Source organism: Erpetoichthys calabaricus, chromosome 1, assembly GCF_900747795.2.
Source record: "Erpetoichthys calabaricus chromosome 1, fErpCal1.3, whole genome shotgun sequence".
In the NCBI taxonomy this organism is placed as follows: Eukaryota; Metazoa; Chordata; class Cladistia; order Polypteriformes; family Polypteridae; genus Erpetoichthys; species Erpetoichthys calabaricus.
In genome coordinates this window covers 270,942,862-270,965,827 of record NC_041394.2, presented here as the reverse complement: position 1 = coordinate 270,965,827, position 22,966 = coordinate 270,942,862, and the positions used below count along the sequence as shown (strand labels likewise).

The window sequence follows — 22,966 nt, the reverse complement described above, 5'->3', positions numbered from 1 at the left end:
GTTTCCTTCTGAAAAAGGAAAACTGGCTTTGAAACATCTGGGATTCTCTTTTTTTTCCAGTGGTTTCACTGAGCTCCCAACCCATTTATCACAAGAAGTCGGGAGAGATGTGACAAGAAATATTCAAACACACAAAAACAACATACAGTTGTGGTCTGGACTATTGGACAAGCATGACATAGCATTTTCAAACACTTTTACTCCAATTCAGGGTGACAGAGGTCTCGATCTTAAACTGGCATCAGTGAGTTCAAGGTGGGAAGAAGCTCTGGACATGGTGTCAGTTCGTTATACAGCCCACACGGGCATACACTCACACTCAAACAGGATCAATTTGGAATTGCCAATTATTTTTGTAGATGTGAAAGGAAAAGCTGAAAATAGCTGACATAGGCATAGACACAGACATAGATATAAAGAGAATATGCCACCAATTTGGAATCGACAATCAACTTAACATTTATCTTTTTTGTAGATGTAGAATGGATCTAGTCATCCATTTAATGATTTCACTTATTCCATTCAGTTCCGGGGCAACAGAGTCTGTCCAGAAAGCTTCAGGGGGCACCACTCCATCTAAGGAATCACTTAGACAGAATAATTCACATGTACTTCCAATGGCTCAGTTTACTGAAAGAAAAAAAATAATACTTTTAGATAAAATGGATTAGATCTGAGTCAGAGTTATTAATTAAAATCACGATTTCAAGAAGTTTTTCTATTAAAGTGCAGAAGATTAAGCTACTATTTTATATCTATCAGCTTCCAGGTGAACAAATATCAGTTCACAGCTTTTATTTCTATTGTTTGCCTTGGGTTCATATTTTATTAGGTAGAATAATTTAATTTCATTAATTTTTTTGAAACAATGTAGGTTAAGATACCATAATGATAAAAATGAAGAAACTGATCTCCATCAGAGAGATATGCTCTAGGTTTAGGCTACAAGGTTCAATATAATAATTTTTTATTTTTTATTTTCTGGAATGGTCACCTGAACTGTACAGTAACTCAGTTCCTGAAAAGTATTGTATATGTTTTTTCTACATAACATATGTACAGGGTATACAGTAATCCCTCCTCCATCGCGGGGGTTGCGTTCCAGAGCCACCCGCGAAATAAGAAAATCCGCGAAGTAGAAATCATATGTTTATATGGTTATTTTTATATTGTCATGCTTGGGTCACAGATTTGCGCAGAAACACAGGAGGTTGTAGAGAGACAGGAACGTTATTCAAACACTGCAAACAAACATTTGTCTCTTTTTCAAAAGTTTAAAGTGTGCTCCATGACAAGACAGAGATGACAGTTCTGTCTCACAATTAAAAGAATGCAAACATATCTTCCTCTTCAAAGGAAACAGAGAGGAAAGCAAACAAATCAATAGGGCTGTTTGGCTTTTAAGTATGCGAAGCACCACCGGTACAAAGCTGTTGAAGGCGGCAGCTCACACCCCCTCTGTCAGGAGCAGGGAGAGAGAGAGAGAGAGAGAGACAGAGAAAAACAAAGTCAAAAATCAATACGTGCCCTTTGAGCTTTTAAGTATGCGAAGCACCGTGCAGCATACTTAAAAGCTGCACACAGAAGGTAGCAACGTGAAGATAATCTTTCAGCATTTTTAGACGAGCCTCCGTATCGTCTAGGTGTGCGAACAGCCCCCCTGCTCAATCCCCCTACGTCAGGATCACAGATAGTCAGCGCAAGAGAGAGAGAAAGAAAAGTAAGTTGGGTAGCTTCTCAGCCATCTGCCAATAGCGTCCCTTGTATGAAATCAACTGGGCAAACCAACTGAGGAAGCATGTACCAGAAATTAAAAGACCCATTGTCCTCAGAAATCCGCGAACCAGCAAAAAATCCGCGATATATATTTAAATATGCTTACATATAAAATCCGCGATAGAGTGAAGCTGCGAAAGGCGAAGCGCGATATAGCGAGGGATCACTGTATATAAAAGTTCTAATTTCCAAACAGTGTTTTCTATTGCCTATTGATAGTCTCCTTCTTCTGTGCCAAGTACTGTAACATCATTACCATGTGTGCCTCAAACTAGTAAAGAAATAGTGAATAAAATTCAAAGGACACTCTGTTATGCCACACAATGCTAAAATGTTAAGCCACAAAGGCATAAGAGAAGGGGACTAGGAAATGAAACCTAAATGTATTTAAACCCAAAGTCAATACCAGGAAAGCCATAAAGCCAATTTATCTTACCCAGAATGTAATCCAGTAATCAAAGCAAAGGGAACACAAATCACTCCAAACTGAAATGTAAAATATATTTTTTCATGGGAGTAATCTTTGAAAATTTTATTCACAATCATGGATGTTAGATTACCTGTGGCACAAGCTTTGAAATCGTCTCAGGAATGACAGCACACAACACGACTTCTGCGGAGTGCACCCTGACAATGGTGACCAAAATGTAAGGGACATGGCAATGTAGCATTTACAAAACAAGAATGTATTGAATGTAAAAGTTTGTTAAATCAAAATATTAAGCCAAAATTAAGTTAATAAAATGCAACCAACCCTAACACACACCTAATGCATTTCTGTACCTGAAATGAAAAAACCTACCAACTAATTTGTAAAGCAGTGAAAAATAGTGCTATATCATTCATTACTCTAACAGCTTAATTCAACTTTAGACCAATGTTTAGGTCATTAGGCAGGGCTATCCCAGCAACATCAGGCATGAGGCAAGATATTTTCCCTGAATAGAATGCTAGTCTTTATCGTGATTCACACATCCACACCCACTCAAACTGGTGTAGTTTTGACTCATTATACACTATAAGCCAGCACATGACTTTGGGTTGTGGGAGTAAAGAAGAAATACATAAAATAAATCTATGTACAGTATGTGGAAAATGAAGATACTTTGTAGAGAGAGTTATAAGCATAGACCCTGTCACCCTTTGAGATTGAACAATGCAAAAGAATATTTATTTAAATAAACAATACAAAAGAATAGTTATTTATTTTATTTCCTCCTTAACATTGCTTCCCTTCTGTCACAAACACTACAAGAAACAAACATAAAATACAAGACTGAAACATTAAATGGGTGTGTAGCAGGGCTCAACTGAAATGAGTCAGCTATGGAAAAGAAAACACCCTAGCAGTCAGAAATCTGATCAGTTGCTTGAGGTGACAGAGTTTTCCTTTGGCTTAAGGGGCCAGTATCTTTGGTTTCTTACTTTTATGAATAATATAGACTTTGGATGCCTGATGACTAGATATAAAATAGATGCAAATTTTAAAATGTACATATTCAAACACACAGTACATTTCATGCAATATACACTTATACACTTAAACCACAAGTATGTACATATTGTATATGGATGTATAGGTTTATAGGATCAGAGCACAGTGAAATTCTTACTTGCATGTGTTATTCAACATGGGGAGCCTATCCCAGTTGGCATAGGGGGTAAGGCAAGAACAAACATTTGACAGGACACTATTCCATCTCATGTTGAATGCACACACTAGGACCAATTTAGCATAGCCAGTTCACTTTACCTGAATGTCTTTGGGCAGTGGGAGGAAATCAAAACACCCAGAGGAAATTCACACGAATACGAGGAGAACATGCAAACTCCATGCAGTGAGGACCTGGGATGCAAACCTCTTCATACTGTGAGACAACAATTTGCGCCACAATGCCACCTACAAAAGCTATAACAGAAAATCAGAATTTACAATGACAAGGAGAAAAAGGTAAAGACAAAACACATTTAATGACATTGTTGTGCAGTTCTAGGTCAGAAAACTAGTCTCCTAACACTGCAGTGATGCTAACTAATGTGCCACCATGGTGCCTATCAGGAACAGCGTAATTAACAAATTAATCACAAAAGACCCATTAATGGGGAAAACATTGATTCATTCTTTGTCTTTAACTGTTTCCAAATTGCAATAATCTGTACTCGAGGACACGCGTACCATTAGCATACTGCAATCCTGATTTGTTTCCTGCTGGTCCAAATTGCCACGCACAACAGTTGATGAAGAAAATAACAGAGGAAGAATACGAGTGTGTGCTCTGAGAGCTCTATGGGCTAACAAAAGTGTCTCAGGATTTTGACAAGTTTTATTAGATGCCTGGTAGAAAGATGCTTGGATAGAACTTTCTTTGGTTATGTTTTGTTTTGTAAAATAATTATTGCATCCAATTTCTCCATTACAATGAATTTAATTTTAGGATTATCCTCCCCAATTGTGTTTTGAATGTTTGCTGTACTGCTAGGTACAACTCAGGAGAAACAATTTATGGGCAAATTAAAATAGCATTCAGTATTCTAAGGATTTTGCTCTCAGTTGATTTTGTATGGATGCCCTACTTATATATTAATGTTTGTCTTATTGGTATTTTGATATATTGCATAAAATATAGTTGTGTGACCAACATAGCACATCGAGTATTTGTAAATTACATATATTTTCTTGAAAAAATGTCACATTCTGGCATACTTTTCTTAGTCATTTATTACCATTCATTCAGTTTAGGGTAAGTGGCAGACTGTGTACCTCTGGTATTCATACCTTTTTAATATTAATATGATAAAAGGTTAACAAGATAGTATAAGTTGTAGGCAGGCAAAATTTTTATATCATGTTAGGTTTAAAAGCTTAATTAATTACAAAATACTTAATATTTTTTTAAACAGTACCAATAGACTTCCTTTGTGGTAGTCATGCAAATAAATTGCATTTTTTTATAAATATAAAGCATTTGATTATATTAAATAGTTTTACATCTCAAGCTAATTTACAAAAATATATACAGAATCAAAGCAATAATGCACAAAGTACAACAGTGCCAATGAAACTGGTCATGATGTTCAGTGTACAGTTTATTGGTGCCATTATTCTAAGCTGCCACTAGAGGGAAACATTGCTTTTGTAGAATGTGTTTCACATGTCTACTTGGACTTACATAAATGAGTCTCTTTTCTTGTGCAATATTTAGGACATTACAGCTCATATCCTCTATTTTTTTACCTAAGATCATTAAACTGTGTTTTTGACTCACTTTCTAATGCATTATATGAGTGTATTTTATTTTTTCTGTTATTGATTCTACAATTTGTTAATCTAAGTGTTCAATACATCAATGATTTCATTGTATTTTAGTGTCCCAGTCGAACCTATGACCCACTTATCAAGACAACTAAAGATTTTCCAGACGATGTTATCACTTTTATAAAATACCATCCAATGATGTATAAACCTGTTTATCCAATGGGAGGAGAGCCTGTGTTTGCAAGGACTAATGTAGACTACAAGTTTACACAAATTGTTGTGGACCGAGTTGGAGCAGAAGATGGGCAGTACAATGTTATGTTTTTGGGAACAGGTAAGTGTTGTTTAGTATATTGTATATATTGTATATAATATATTTATGTATAATCAGAGGAAGGGATCAAAATGCATCTGGAAAAATACAGTTGAAAGTTACTTTCATGGTGAAAAAAAGGAATATGAGTCTAATTGTATAGTGTATTTTTTATGAGATTACAATTCAACTATACAATTTTTTCATAAACATATGCAGTATACTTTATACTGTAAGTATTTTGGCATAGAAATTAAAATTGTTATTGTGGGTGTGTATAAAATCAGTTCCTCTGTGAAATGTAAACATTTTAGTGATGTATTTCGTGGCTTTATTGTGTGCAGAGGATATGCAATCCGTTGAGAAGAGTCTAAATAAATAGATATATAGAACTATATTGTGTACTACTTTAATTTATTTCAATCGATTCATCTAATCTGAAATACTCTGGACTAAACAATATATCATTGTAAAATGTTAATGATTATATATATTGAAATATTCTCAAACAAAAGCTGGAATTTTATACTATTGCCTTTCAGCCATCTGAAAAATTATGTTTGAGTGTACAGTAAAAATATCATTTTTTTTTTTTACCTAACTTGTCACACTACTAAAAAGAGTACATCGTTTTTTGGGGGGTTGATTTAGAGGTACAGAAAAACCTTTGATAGTGAAAGTTACATTTTGTGTTTTTTGTCTTTGTTTACATTTTTTTTTTTAATTTTTACATTTTTTGACTAATGTGACCATTTTTTAATAAAAAAAAAACAAGTTAGCTACGTTACCTGGCTATGTCCAGGAAATTTCGTAAGACAGTGGGATTTAGTTATAGTGCCATCGGTTAATCAGATATATCAGAAGTACAGTGGAACCTCGGGTCACGACCGTAATTCATTCCAAAACTGTGGTCGTAACCCCCATAGGATTGTATGTAAATACAATTAATCCGTTCCAGACCGTACAAACTGTATATAAATATATTTTTTAAAGATTTTATAACACTAGAAAAAACTCGTAGATCCGGCCCACCTTAAAACCATTCGCAGCTCTCTTTTGTCTTCTAAATGTGCCGATTAAGACGAGCCAGCAAGCAGCCGGCTATTCCATCCCCCACCGTCGCAGAGCGTTCACTAAGTTTTCCCAGCTCTTGCCTTGTTTGATTATCTGGGAGTGACTGAACTGCTAGAGTTTTAGTGTGGAAATAATAGATCACTATTTGAAACACACACAGTTCATGTGTGTTCCATTTCTACAGCAATCTGTGTAAACACATTTTTAAAACAGAAACGTTTTTCATATTTTAGTAGTAAATGACAAAATGTAGGCATACACTATATAATGTATGAAGCCTGAAGTCCAAAGATCAAGTAAAAACACTTTCCATTCTAAAACTCCACTCACTCCCAGATAATCAATCAAGGCATGAGCTGGGAAAAGCTCGTTTACGTTCTACGTCGGTGGAGGGATGGAATAGCCGGCTGCTGTCAGCATGTCTTTATCAGTACATTTAGATGACAAAAGACGCTGGCGAGAGGTGAGAACGGTTTTAAGAAGCGATTTAAGGTGGGCCGGATCGACGAGTTTTTTCGTAGGCTCTGGTAATTCTAGTGTTAAGCACAAAAATAGTTAATTACACCATAGAATGCACAGCGTAATAGTAAACTAAATGTAAAAACATTGAATAACACTGAGAAAACCTTGAACAGAGAAAAGTAACATTGCAAGAATTCACACTATAGCGCTACGAACCGCTCACTGTAAACACGTTTTTTTTAATGAGTTTTAAGCACAGGGAAAAACATGAACATTTGAAAAATCCGTAATTTAATAAACAACCAAGAAAAGTAACATTGCAACAATGCACATTACGAACCGATCACTGTAAACAGAAGTGAAGTGGAGGTTAAATTCCAATAGAAAAAAGTCTTCATTAAATACAACGAGGTCAAAACAATGCTCGAATCAGTCTCTTTAAAAACAAGCCTGGTGCATTCTTTAACTGCCTTCTCTGCCTTACGCAGCCATCCCTCTCTCTCTCTCTCTCTCTCTCTTGCTCGTTTCCTCGCGTTCTCTCTCACTCGCTCTCTCTCACTCACTCTCTCATGCTCTCTCTCTTGCTTGCTGCACAGGGAATGTGCAGGGAGAGACTGAACACGTGCGGAAATCATTGGCTGTACGAACCGAAAGGGAAACTGGCTTGTTCAAAACTTTGGCGAACTTTTTGGTCGTAACCCGATTTGTATGTGTTCCGAGACGTTCGTGACCCGAGGTTCCACTGTACTATGTAACAAAGTACTTTTCTGTATAAAATATTTAGATTTTTTTTTATCAAGGGCTAATATTATTGGCGAGCAGTGGCGTGTAGTGGTTAAGGCTTTAGACTTCAAACCCTGACTTTGCGGTTTAAAATCCTGCTACTGACACTGTCACCTCAACTGCCTTTGCTCCAATTGGAGAAAAAAAGAAATGTAACCAATTTCAAATGTTGCTCGCCACCTTGGACAAAAGCATTAGCTAAATTATTAGGTCTCTGGACATATTTACTCTTGAACATGTTCATGAGTGAAATATTTCTGCCATAGATAAATTCTTGATTTTTCCAGCTTTTCCTTGTGACTTGGTTTTTGTTGATGGTCATTGAAAAACACAATTTTACAGGAAAATGTATTCTTTTGAACTGAAATGTTTAATAAGTAGAAATAATGTGAAATTCGTGTATATATTATAATTATTAGATGTTTTCAGTTTCAATCCTCCACTCAAAAAGTACAGTATTTCTTTTCGTCTACTTTGTTAGTTTTATGTGGTTCCCCTTTAAAGTCTGCAGATGCAAATATATATGCAAAACACTGGTGTATTAACGTGAAGTGCATGGAATGCAGAGCAGTAGCTTTGAGGGTTGCAACACAATGTGGTTTCCCCATAAGTAGCACAATCTAAGACCAGTGTTGAGGAAATTGTGTTATGTAAGCACAATTAATCGAAGGGCCGGGGTGGTGGGGCAAGGTCTCTCTTGATGTTTGCAGCACATCAATTGAAGAGTGGGGAGATGAGAGGGGGTGACGCTCCATGTAGTTTTCAGTGGCTGGAGATCGACAGAATGAAACAGATAACCAAGATGAGAGCTGATATGCATCTAAGAGTGCTTGTAGCCAACAGCAAAAAACAGAGCTTGCTAACCATTGAGCTTTGCATCTTCCTTGAGCTTCACTGAACTTTCTCTTTCTATTTATCAACATGACCATGTCTCTTTTTGCTGGTCCAGGGCACTGCCCTGTCTTCAGTCATCCATCCACCATATTGATTAGTGGCGTTTTTTGCCTAGCCCATCAGTCACTTCTATTTCGTTCATCATTTGCACAAAGCTTATTCTCAACACAAAGCTTGTAAGTTAGCATAATATTATTACATATTGACAAATAAAAAAATGATCAACAAATAAAAAACTCGTGTCAGCTAAATATCTTTTTTCTATAATGTCACCATATTTCAATTAAATCTGTCAAAACATTTTTGAGATTTTTGTTTCTACTGGGGGTAGTTACCCCTAAATATTTATTTATCAAAATATCCATTCTAAGCAGTTCTGTACTTGCTTAGATGTACCATCCTGTCAAGTGTCAGCTTTGAACTACATGGGAAATAGTGTTTTTGTTGATGAGTGATTGAGTGTGAGTGAGTCCGTCAGTCAGGTTTGCATTTTATATACTGTAGATAGATAGATAGATAGAAAGATAAAATAACTTCATTAAAAGAATTATTTAGTAGTAAGATGAAACACATGTCAGTTATTTAAAGTTATGAAAAGGTTACAGATCTTTGCTTTATGCTTTAATGTAGGAAAACAAATATCCTTGTCTAATTGAAATATTAAAGGAATGATGACATTTCTGGTGTTGAAACTTTGCTGCATTGGTCTAGCATATATTTAGCTTGACCAGTCTTTTCAAACTATTACCCTGAAAAGTCAGAGCTTATAGAGAGACTTGATAGTAGTAGTAATAGTAGTATCAGTTAGTTTTCCCTGTACAAGTGAATTTTGGCATGTTTGTGACAGACTGGTTTCACGTCTTGGGTTTGAACTGAGACTCTATATTGTATTAAGAAGGTTTAGACAATGGATTAGTGTGTATGTTAAAATTACACAATTGTTTAGTCACTACCCGCGTAACCAGGAAAAAAGATTTAAATTTTGTTTTAATGTTAAGCAAACGAAAAGTAATGCAGACAGCAGCACAATAGATACTGTACATGTTATAATATTGTTCAGTAGGACAGCCTGTTTTGTAAGTCAATTCATGCATTCTTTGTTTTAACTGAATAGCTGAGTTTCTAATTCTAAAATGACAATATGGAAGACTGAAGTGAGATCACAAAATATATAAAATACACATTTCATGTGAAAGTAATGAAGTATGAGAATCCCTATTTTTATTTATTTTTTTGTAAACACATTTTTGCTAATTATGGCACAGGGGTGTGTTGATATGTTGTTTGTAAGTAGGAATTCCACTTTACTCTGTACACGACAATATAATTATTAGTACTACTGTTACTACTACTGAAATATCTATTTTATAATAAGAGGGTCAATGGAGTAACAGTGAATAATGTTCTCACCAGCAGAGGGTGCGTCAAGATCTTAGTAATCTGAGCATTAGAATAGTTTTTTAAAAGGAATCAAGCAGCTTCCAGATTCTCTAGCAGTACCATTTCTAAGTGAAATTAGGGTTAGGGTTAAAGTTCTAAGTGTTCTAGGTGAAATTAGGGTTAGGGTTCTAAGTGTTCTAAGTGAAATCGGTAATGTAATAATTTTGTTTTTACTTTGGCCTACAGTATACTTGAGACTGGAATACTAATATTATAATTTATTTGTGAACTACTAATCTCAAGACACAGTAAACTTTTCAATAATATTCACATATACTGTAAAAGTCTAATGATTTAAGCTTCACTCAGTGCTCAGGCAAAGTAAATAGTATTTCAAGTTATTAGATCCATCCATTAAAAGAGAATATATAGTACTGGTTATCAGTTCCTAGCAAATTATGCACATAATAATACATTTGCAGACATGTGTATATGCTAAATGTGTGGTAATACTTTAAACTGGAAACTAAGAATACAGCATTCTTTATTTTACAGATGTGGGCACTGTTCTGAAGGTAGTGAGTGTAACAAAAGAGAACTGGGTCACAGAGGAAGTTGTACTTGAGGAACTCCAAGTGTTTGCGGTAAGCCAAAAAATATTAATAAACCAAATTTTATCATAAAGTTTGTCAAGGATGAAAGAATCTATACCTATCACTCACAACTAATTTATTTCAGGATATTAAACATTAGAGGCTCTTGAAGGAAATTGGCAGAATAGACCTATTAATAAGCTTTACACTTAAAACAAAAGGTTGTCAATGGGATAAGAACACATTTAACTGTTACAACATGATTTTTTTTCTTTTATTGAAAAAAATAAAACGTTGCAAAAAAAAAAAAATCCAGATTATCTTTTCCTGTATCAAGAGATACAAGCTTGCCAACAGGTATTTCAGAGGAGGTATAGAATTAACTGCTTTCCTTTTATCTACTTCCAATACAACATGTGAGATCACTTTAGTTACAGTATGTGTCATTAAAACCGGACTTCCTTTAATTCCTATAAACAGGAATTAAGAAGAGTGTTACATCAGTCACCATCTACTCGTTAATTCTTTTTTATGACAGAAAGCTCTTTCACTGTAAAACGAAAATGCTATTAATATTTCAGTTCACTGTCCCAAAAAGCATTGTTGACAGATAGATTTCTTAAAAAGAATTAATACTATGCAGTGTTACTCTTCATAATGAAGAAGGCACATAAAATATCATTATATGAACTGTCCAAAAATATAATACAAATATTAGTTTTACACTACTTACTTATACTGAGGCAAAAAATATAGTCAGAGAAGAGAAAAAAATCAATACTTAATCGGGATAAAAAATAAACCTCATCTGGACCAAAGAGTTCATTCGCTCATCTTCCCTCCAGGCATGCTAACTAAAAGCACAGAGAAAGTCTTTAGGTATTTTCTAGATTCTTGTTATGTCTCCTGGGGTTTTTGCTGTGCATTCCATCTGTGTTGCAATCCATCTATAACTAAGGAGGGCTGATTCTGTTAAATTGTCACTCTGCCAATATACTTTTATGCTGGTGCACTTTTCGGTGAAACTGACGCATAAAGACCCCTTTTCCTGTTAACAAGATGACTGACTTTCAAGTTATACAGAAAGAGCACTCAAATGTCAGAATTTAATGCAGCATGTGCAAGAAATTATATACCACAATGAGTCATAGCCTATCATGCTGTATTAACAAACATCATATTTCTCAAAATTAATTCACCAAAAAAAATGCAGGAATTTAAACTTTTCTAGTGCGCATGCATAAGCCATTTATTTTGATACTTTTCAGATTTTCTTCCTTTGCTTCTTTTTTGTCACCCGATTTACTCAATAATGTCTTTTAAAATTAATGTTTTTTTAAATATTATTTGTAAAATGAATGTTTTAAAAAGCATTCATTTCCTTTCCTATGATATTATAAATTCACTCAAAATCTTCAACCATAACTGTTGTTCTGCACTTTACATATAAAAAACTATTTAAGAAAAAGTGAAGTTATATATATTGCCAGTGCACATCAAAGCAAAGTTGTCACAATAAACATGAAAAGGAATTCGCTGACCAGCACTGTGATAGAGAATTTATAATTTAGGGACAATAAGGCACCTCACTTTGCCTCAGAAAAAATACTGTAACTCGTAACAGCAAGAGTTTAATTTTAGAATCATCTTTTATTAATAATGATGCCCAGTAGATGGCAGTGTAACATTTGATTTGTAAGGGGCTGTAGGGACTTGCAGGCAGCTATTTGCTAACTTGGCAACTGAAGTAACACTAAATATTAACTACTGTATTCAAAAATTGTTGTAGATGCTGTTCTACTTTTATTTATATTTTTCTCCTTGTAACTGTCATTTAACATATGGCTAAAACATTCAATTAACTACCTTTTCTTTATTAATACTAATATGGGGACTTGGTATTAATAAAGTGCTGTTACTGCATTGCCCAGAAAATGACAGATGTAGACTTTTCTAAACTTCACCTAATAGTGGGATGACACATGACAAGTTAGTAAAAGTAGTAAAATCCCAATTAATACCTAAAGGCTACAAAACAGTAATACAGTATGGTGCCATAGGCCACAACTTTGCTTTTGCCTATAATTTAGCAGGTAAAGGTAATGAAATTGAACCAGATAGTAGAAAAAAATATTCTAAGCTTGTGTTGTTGAGAAGTTAGTTGATCAAACAAGATCTTACTATCAAGATGGCTTCAAGACTATGACCATTATGAATCAACCACAGGTTGTTTTTGCTGCTTACTTCAGATGAGGCAATGCACATGATTCATTTCTTTTTCCAGCAGTGACAAGGGAAGCTGCATACGCTACCCGATATCACTAAAGCCACTTTTACTTCTAGGCATCGTACTTTCTTGGTGCCTTTGTCTTGACCTTCACAAATACACCTGAATTACATGTGTCATTGGATACATGCAAGAAATTTTTAAAAAATATACATTTTGTTTCTGGATGTGACTCTGCCTTTTAAGATATAATGCTAGGAGTATCCTGGACATTTACGAAATACTAGTTTTGAGCATAAATGAAAAAAGCATAGCCATTTGCAAATATTACCTCAAGTAAATTAAGAAAGCTTTAGTCAAGAATAGGGTTATTCTGTCCAATATACTCACCTAACATTTGCAAAAATCGAGTCGAGATTGATGTCCCCTAAAATAATACTATTCTAAAACAGAAGTATTAGTATCTTCTATGCTACTTAGTAACTCCATGTATCTATTGTGGACCACCAGGGGGCACACCGTCGCCCAAACCTGACACAGACAGATGTGGGACACAAGTTCGGGTTTTATTTTTTAACACGGGAACCTGTTTCCCACATGTACAGCGCAGCCACAAACACAGAGCACACTTCTCTTCTTCCTCTCTTTTCTTCTTTCTTTTCCTCCATTCCTCTTGGCAAGCTTCGTCTCCCTCCTCCTGACTCTGGCTCCCCGAGTAGGTGCTGCTGGCTCCTTTTATAAGGCACTCGGAAGTGCTCCAGATGCTCATTGACCTAAATCTGGCAGCACTGCCGGGTGTGATGGAAGTGCTGCAATTAAGGGCTCAACAGCAGCTGCAGCACCCGCTGGTGGCATCCACGGAACCTAACAGGGCTGCACCAAACTCCAACTCCCATGGAGCCCTGTGGGAGTCTGAGGCACCACTACGACCCAGGGGGACTGCCACCTAGCGTTCCGGGTGAGGTAATGCTCTGGATACGCTCTGTTCCCTGGTTCTTCCAGCTTAGAGACTATGAATGTCTGCATGAAGAAATACTTTCTGAGAAATTTACCAGCTTAAATCTACGCCCCTATGTTCTTGCTAAAGGACTAATTTTCAAATACCAGTTACCGTGAACCGTGAAGTTCTCATCTAATAGCAAAAATATTTTACCACTTCAGTTGTTGTTGATGTGATTATATGGGTGTATTTGTAACTTGCTATCAATTGCAATATAACTTGTAATGCATGTAGTAATAAAATGCATTGAATTATTCATTCCAATAAATGGAGCATTGCAACTTTAGCACTGCTGTTGAGAATACCATACCAAATGACAAATGACAAACTGACACTATAACCTAATAAAGGAAAATTTAAATAGGAAAAAAATATAGATAGAGAGAGAAAGGTTGGGAGCAAGTGCTGATAATGTGCTGCCGCACCCACCACTCAACAAACCACCTGGATTGGGACCCGAGTACAGCCGTGCAACAGGTGACACCTCAGCACCACACTGGAACAGTGTGAGGTTTTTCAGAGTGCCTAGTGTGCCAGTCCTGCTACCAGCCCCCAAGTTTTCCCTGTAAGTGGAGGACCTGCTTGCAGCGCTGGATGCAGATTAATGTCATACCCAGGACGAAGCAGTTACAGGTTAAGGGCCTTTGGGGATTAAAAAAAAAATGACAGAGTGAGTGCTAATGTAATTGAAATCCATTATACATTCTGATGATATCCATTCATTATTGAAGCAAATGTAGCAGTAATAAATCATGTAAATAAACAACAAATTCCATTAACAGTTAAACTCAGGCCAGCATACCCTCTTTATAAGACCAATGTAGTCACACCATCAGCTACTTCCCTCTGTATGATAATCAATGAACTCCAATGAACTCCTTGTCTACCATTTCTTTTTATTCCCTATCATTTTTCTCTATTTTAAATTTTCCTGTGTTATGTTATTGTGTTGATTGGATAGTATATGCCATCTGTTGGAATGCAAATCATTTTAGTACACATGCCTTGGAATGAGCTTGTTGAGAATGCCACCATTGAGTGAGTGTTTCACAAACGGCGTTGTAGACTGCAGTTATATTCTGTTGAGTTCATTTCAATCAGATGACATTTCTGCACTTAGATTGAAGAAGTAGACTGACATTCTATGATTTATTGTAGACTGGGTCAGAAAGTATTTTGCAGTGTATTCTGCAGCTGTAGACTAAGTCTAGTTCTGTGGACGTTGTGATGTGCCAATATGTTATTTTTATAATATGGAAACAAATGCTGCTCACAATATTCAAGATGAGGCATTACAAGTGTGTTGCACATGTTAAGTGTATCTTTGCTTGAATTGTACTCCACATAATGTATTAAGAAACACAACAGCCAGTTAGTCCTAATAGTATATCACTTCCTTACATGTGTCTGTGTCTTTCTTATAGGATGGCCTTCTAAGTTTCAAAACCCTTTTGCTTACCTATATTAAACTTTTTACCAACTTTCTATACTATACAGTATATTAAAAAAAAAATCGTTTGCCACATTTCCGCCAAATCCAGCCTCATAGGTAATAATTTTGCTGACTCAAGGATATTTCTTATTCTGTCTAAGATAATTTCTCTAATTTCGTTTTTATACCTAACCAGCTTGTCAACTACAATTTCATGCAATATTTTTATACAGATTGAAAAGATCACAAACCACAGTACAATGCTTAATTCAGCAAATGTTCATCTCACCATAAGCTATTGCTTTCCATGCTTAAAGGATAAGTTTGGTATTTTTGAAGCCCACATTATTTCTTCGCAATCATGCTATAAATGAATTTTGCCACATAAACTTGTGTTCAAATGTGAAGCTTTTTGAATACATTTTTATATTCCTTTGTATGTATTGCATCTTACAATTGGGATCTATGGAACACCACATTCATACATGGTAGAAAAAGCCTTAAAACTTACCAAACACTTTCACTTTGTTGTATTGTGTGACATATACATTACAACTGCTTCATTGCTCTTCAGCAGTCATTGAATCAAAAGGTTCTTCTTAGTTTGCTTCTTTAAGACATTGGTGCATTAGTCAAAATTTGCTTGCTGAAATTGAAATCATTAATTTTAATTTTATGTATATACACTCAATGGCCACTGTATTAGGTACACCTGTTCAACTGTTTGTTAATGTGAATATCTAATCAGCCAATCACATGGCAGAGACTCAGTGCATTTAGGCATGTAGACATTGTCAAGATGACCTGCTCAAGTTCAAACTGAGCATCAGAATGGGGAAAAAACATAATTTATGTGACTTTGAATGTGGTATAGTTGTTGGTGCCAGATGGGCTGGTCTGAGTTTTTCAGAAACTACTGAATCTACTGGGAATATTATGTTCATCCATCTCTAGGGTTTACAGAGAATGGTCTTGAAAAGTGAAAATATCCAGTGAGTGGCAGTTCTCCGGGCGAAAATGCCTTGTTGATGCAGAGGTCAGAGGAGAATGGTCAGACTGGTTTGAGCTGATAGGAAGGCAACACTAAATCAAAAAATCCCTCATTACAAGCAAAGTATGTCGAAGAACATCTCTGAATGCACAACATGTCAAACCTTGAAGCAGATGGACTAGAGCAGCAGGAGACCACACCAGGTGCCACTCCTATCAGCTAAGAACAGGCTAAAATTCTAACAGGCTCACCTAAATTGGACAATAGAAGATTGGAGAAACGTTGCCTAGTCTGATGAGTTTTGATTTCAGCTGCAACATTCGAATGATTGGTTCAGAATTTGAAAGCATTGATCCATCCTGCCTTGTATCAATGGCTCAGGCTGGTGTTGGTGATGCAATGGTGTTGAGGACATTTTCTTGGCAAGCGTTGGACCTCTTAATACCAACGGAGCATCGTTTAAATGCCACAGCCTACCTGAGTATTGTTGCTGACCATGTCCATCCCTTTATGACCACAGTGTATCTATCTTCTAATGGCTACTTCCAGCAGGATAACATGCCATGTCACAAAGCTCAAATCATCTCAAACAGGTTTCTTCAACATGACAATGAGTTCACTGTACTCAAATGGCCTCCACAGTCACCAGATCTCAGTTGAATGCAGCACCTTTGGGACGTGGTGGAATAGGAGATTTGCATAATGGATACATAGCTGAAAAAGCTTTTGCAACTGTGTGATTCTATCATGTCAATATGGACCAAAATTCCTGAGAAATGTTTCCAGAAGCTTGTTGAATCTAGTGCCACAAAGAATTACAACAGTTTTTAAGGCAAAATGGGGTCCAATCCAGTATTAGCAAGGTGTACCTAATGAAGTGGCCGATTAGTGTATAGTGTGAAACATATTATATTATGATAACTATATCCTATATTGTTAGTGTGGCGCTGTCCATGGATGGTTACTACCATGTACACAATCATGGCTCTCTAAAACCATAAATGTTTTTTTATTACAATTTGGTTATTTTCTGAGATTGATGGATTGATCCTAATGGTTTCTCAGACTCTATACTATGAATTCTATCTTGATTATTATAGAATAATTAAAGCTAGACAAGCATTTTCCCATACTGGTGTTTGACATGCCATAACATTTATTATCATTAAGAAATTCAGTTTTTGGGTTTATTACTGACCCTCCATAGCTTTATTCCCTAGTGTCAAGTAATTACAGAGTTATATTTTAGATTTTTTTGGATTTTACTTCTTTATTCATCATAATCTAACTGAATTGGAACAAAGAACAGGTAAAACATCAAAGAAGATGCCTTACCAGTTTTACTCACAAGCATAGCACAGAGTTTTTTGAATTTGCTCCGAAGAAGTGTCAAATTACCCTTATCTATGTAATTTCTTCTAATAATACATAGTGGCAGTTGGATCCACCCAAGCTCTGCTCAGGAGCTTAGTAACACAAACCAGGAAAGGTACACACCACAAGACACAAGACAAGCCTGTGCATCTATCATAATTTAGTCCCTGATTATCACTGCTTTCCTCTTACTTGGGGTTGGATTTGCTGGGACATATTATTCCTGCGTCACCTCTGGGATACTGTTTACATCTTACTTGTTTAGGCTCAACCATTACACTGTTTCAGCTTCAGTTGGAGTCCTTTCATGGCACTTTTTTTTTTGTTCTTTATTTCGCCTTATACGATTTCTCGTATTAGGAATTTGTTAGTTTTCGCATACCCCTTGGGGTCAGAGCGCAGGGTCAGCCATTGTACAGCGCCCCTGGAGCAATTACAGGTTAAGGGTCTTGCTCAAGGGCCCAGCAGAGTAGGATCTCTTTTGGCAGTGACGGGAATTCAAACCGGCAACCTTCGGGATACCAGAAGCAGATCCTTAGCCTCAGAGTAGGCCAACTACATCCTATACAAGTTTACCTGGATTAGCTGGCATCTTCAGCAGATGTATTCCTCCTAAAAGCAAGCGTCTGTGAATCATTATCACTTTTTACTTGATATGAAAGTTAATGCAGTTGTTTTACACCTGACCCCCTCTAAGCACATGAACCCACTAATAACAATACTTTTAAGCGTGTTTTGCTTTGTCTGCTTTCTATTGTCTTTTCTGTTTTAGTTTCCTTCGTTTGTGTGGTGTTATTTCTTTAAGATGCACCACCGACTCATGCAAATGCTCTACACTGGTTAAAACCAAATTTATTTCTGTTCAGATAAAAGAAAACAAAATAAAGCTTGTATAGAGGAATAAGTGGGAAAAGTGCCCCATGAACCCTTTAGTGGCAACAAAAAACATAATTTTAGGAGCAAATTCTTTCAATAAAATTACATTTGTACACCGAAGCAACAAAAATCCTTCTTCAGACTCTGCATTTTCTTATCCACTGTATGTAGACCTGTGTCCTACATAGCCAGAGGCCCATTTACCTCATTAGTTACTTCATCTATTGCAGTTTCTTTTCTGAGTGCTTTTCTTTAGTTATCATGGAAACCATCAATACTTGGTTTCTGATAATAGCTTTCACTTCATTTAATCTATGCTGTCTTCATCAATGCAGAAAAGAGATATTCAAAGTATTGAGTGTACGGACTATCGTCTGCAGGCCAATTCGGCTACTGAGGTGTTTAATAATGAACTTAAATATATTGTGAAACACTCTTTCCTTTTCCTGCAAACTTTGGATGTTGTCTGCTGGGAAAGTTCTCCAATTTTTATTGGAACTGTGCATACTACTATGAGCATTACACCGTGCTCAGTGCATAAACATGGCATACCAAGGTGAATATGTTGCTACATATGCCTATTTTTGAAGTGTACAACAATATGAAAATAAGTTCTGAGGATGTTAAAAGAATAAATGTGACGCTGAAAATGATGCCGGTAAACATTTAATAAGTATGTATTGTATTATCCTCAATTTATATGACATTTTTTGGGTTTACCCAGATTAGATTGTTTCCCCCCAAATCTTTGTCCATGAATCCAGGCATCCTCTGCAGTTAGACTCATTTTTTTATCGCATAACAACACCTCCAACCGCTTTGTTTTTGGTGTCCTTCTGGGCCTTTTTCTGTCCACCTGCATCTTGCTACACCTCTTCACCCAATCATTCTCTACTTACCTTTTGCTTCATATGCCTACACCACATTAGTTTGTTTCTCTTCAGCACAACACCCACTGCCTCCTCACTAAGTCTTTTCTCTTAACTCAGCATTAATGCTCCTCTCACAATTTTACTTTAAAGTGAAATACACTGAAATTATGAAATTTATCAATTGTAAATATCACCCTAACCTTCATAAAAGTATTTGTTAACCTCCATTGATATAAGCCTAGTATATAATATGTGTCTTTTATAATCTTTATAAAGACATTAGAGTGTAGAACATCTTACAAATTAAAGTGGTGACCATTTTGTGTATTAGACTCACTTGGTAAACAAATATGTGTGTTGTCCTAATGATATCTCATTCATCTAAGAAACATATACTTCAGTGAAGCTGCAGAAGAATTTTATGCAATGCAGCAAAGCATTTCAGGCATAAATCATGTAGATATCCATGGAAAGGGAAAAATCTCAGATATAAGAATGACCTGGATTGGCAAAATGAACACACTAACAAGTCAGAAAATTATATTGACAAGGGATGTACCTTGAATCACGACGTCCCCTAGGATTGATGTTGCAGATACCTGCAATAAAACAGTACCTATTTTTTTTAAAAGGACTTAATACAGAATTGTTGAATATATACATAGTGTATTTTAATTTCATAGCAGCAGAACGCATACAGATATTTAATAATGAAACTGGAATAATTCTGCTACTGGATTCTTTTTTTTGTTTCAACTGCAGTTGAATCATTCATTTGATTATTGCATTAGCCATCTACGGTTATTCATTCATTTATTCATTCATTTTCCACCTCTTATCCAAGGCCTTGGGGGCAACAGTCTTAGCAATGAGGCCCACACATCCCTTTCTCCAGCCACACTTGCCAATTCATACTGTGAGATGCCAAGGCATTCCAAAGCCTTCTAGAAGATATAGTCCTCCCAGAGAGCCCTGGATTTTCCCCGGGACTCTCCTCCAAGCATGCTCTGCCCATAAAACTTCCACGGAGAGGTATCTATATCAGATGCCCGAACCACCTCAATTGGCTCCTCTCATTGCAGAATCTCCTGTTAATGACACTCATTAAAATATACTGTAGTTGCAATACTGCACAGGGAAAGTATTTCACAGGGATGATTATTATACGAGTAAAAATGGATTCAGATAATTATATAATTAGTTGAAATTCAATGAACTAAAGGAGATAACTTTTCCTGTTACAGTATAATTTTTTAATATTGTTTTTAATTGTTTCTGTTTTAGACACCTTCTCCTATTTTCAAAATGGAAATTTCATCTAAACAGGTAAATTCCTAGATTTATACACATTATCATAGAGTATACTATCTCATATGCTCTTTGAAATACAATAATTTAGTTAAAATAGCTAAAAACTGTAAAATGATTTTGTCTCACAGTATCTGTGTTAAATGTATGTATTGATGCTTAGAAGTTCAATTTTTGTACAAGGTTAACTACAAATGTAGAACCTGCTATGGCTTGTCTATACCAAAGAATGAAACCAGCCCTACTACGGACCAGAGATAAAAATACTCTCATTGGCTCAACCAAAGAAAATCATCTATGTCTCTGTGTTCTAGCATCTTTCTTATTGTACGGAGTAGTGCAGACACTGGTTCAAAACAGGACACACATTGAACACTTTCAGTATATGCAATATATAGAAAATTATATATTGATAATGAAATTGTCATAACAATTACTAAATTCAAAAAAAAGCCAGCATTGTATTTTAATAAATATATATTTTTATGATTTTTTTACCTAAAATACCTATACTGAACCAAACCAAAACACTGACAATCTGATTCAGGGTTGTGGGGGCTTAAGTCTATTTAAAAATAATAAGAATTGCTGTGACATAAAATGCACAGAAATGGTGTATTAGATTAATAGAATGAATAGCTGAGCATCTTGTTTTTTCACAGATATTTGACACTTGTTCTACCTTATGGTCACAGAGCACAAGGGCGGTTTCCTCATTAGCTTTTATTCAGACAAATAACTTTAACACATGTCACCATCTAAGCAAGGCAAAGCTGTGCCATATAATTAACTACATCCTTCCTAGAAGCATGTTTGGTGTCTAATTGATAATATAATAACATGCACAGCAGATCAAAGCTTTCTAAAAACAGACATAATTTAGAATACACAGATAGCTTCAAGAGGCCAACAGAGGCTACTACATCAGTCCTTCAGATTGATCTTTCACATGGACAAGATAATTAGCAATCTTGTGGTTCAGACAAAGGTCATCCACACTTTTGGTTGCATTTATGGTTTGCAGACATGCTCTTGCCATCCATTATTATAGCCATCTGCTATCAGATATTAATGTGATGTTCATGAGTTTTACATGAGTTTTTAGAGACATGGCGTGCATATTTTTATGTAATGTATATTACATCAGAATATTGATGGTGAAAAACATTGATATAAATGTATTTCAGGTATATACTTGAAAAAATGCCAAGGTTAAATGCTGAACTTTGTCATCAGTTAACAGTTTTGCCAATGAATATATTCTAACAAAGCAAGTAGTATAAATTGTCATAGAAACTATTTTTAAAAAATCAGCTGAGCAACTATTCTAAATGTTATTTCAGTTTTAAAAAGCTGAGTATGATATCAGACTGTGCATTTGGTGGGCACAAATTTCCTTCTCTCTGTTCTGGTTTCTTAGTAAAATATATTGAAAATATACTTTTTTTTTTTTTGTAGCAACAGTTATACATTGGCTCCAGAGATGGACTGGTACAACTTTCACTTCACAGATGTAATATTTACGGAAAAGTTTGCGCAGAATGCTGTTTAGCACGAGACCCATATTGTGCATGGGATGGATATTCTTGTTCAAGATACATACCAGCTTCTAAAAGGTATAGTGAGACTACATGAGTAGAAAGAATTGCACCACTTATTAAATTATTTTAGAAGACGACAATGAAAAAAGTCACATTTTCCCATGCTGTCCTTTAGCAATGATCCCAAACAATTCTTGATTAAAAAGACTTACTATTTTCTATATTTGTTTCAGCAAGTAATATCCTGAGAAACAACATGTATAGTCTTTAGGTCTACTAAATTTTTACTCCCAAAAATCTCGCCATTTCAGTATCGCTCAGCGATTCATGAAATGATTCTCTGGTCTTAATTTTTTTCTCTTACTACCTTTAAATATTTTTAAACCAAAGTTAATGTCAATTAACACACATAGTCATTGTAGAAAATTCCAATAGTTCCAGGTCTCACATTGTTTGCAGTTTCATTACTTTCCACAGCACAATACATCAGACTTTAAAAAACAAAACCTAACATCTCAGGACCATTATCGTATTTAGGACCAGTGTGGCTAAATTAGTATAAAAGCAGAGATGATCATGGGGGAAAAGAGACTGGGTTGCTTGCTTTAACCCATTAAATTTACATTTATTTGTTTATCAGACACTTTTATCTAAAGCTACTTACAAAAGAGTTCAACATAATCGAGTAACATCAATTTGGAGAACAAGTATTACAGAACAAGGATATAAAATTGATTACGACAAGTGAAGCGCTTAGAGCAAATTATGAGCTTCTTACAATTACCAGATTACAAAACCAAACGCTAATATCAAC

The 22,966-nt window shown here is 35.6% G+C and overlaps 1 protein-coding gene across 2 annotated transcripts in view; it reads left to right on the top strand.

The window, feature by feature from the left end:
* The window catches only part of sema3d (sema domain, immunoglobulin domain (Ig), short basic domain, secreted, (semaphorin) 3D), a 187,311-nt gene that overhangs the window by 134,370 nt on the left and 29,975 nt on the right, over nt 1–22,966 (top strand). For both annotated transcript variants that reach the window (XM_028814985.2, XM_028814990.2), the window contains exons 12-15: nt 5,144–5,366; nt 10,494–10,582; nt 20,588–20,629; nt 22,070–22,227. In XM_028814985.2, coding sequence (XP_028670818.2) covers nt 5,144–5,366; nt 10,494–10,582; nt 20,588–20,629; nt 22,070–22,227 — 512 coding nt within the window. The remainder of the gene's footprint in view (nt 1–5,143; nt 5,367–10,493; nt 10,583–20,587; nt 20,630–22,069; nt 22,228–22,966) is intronic.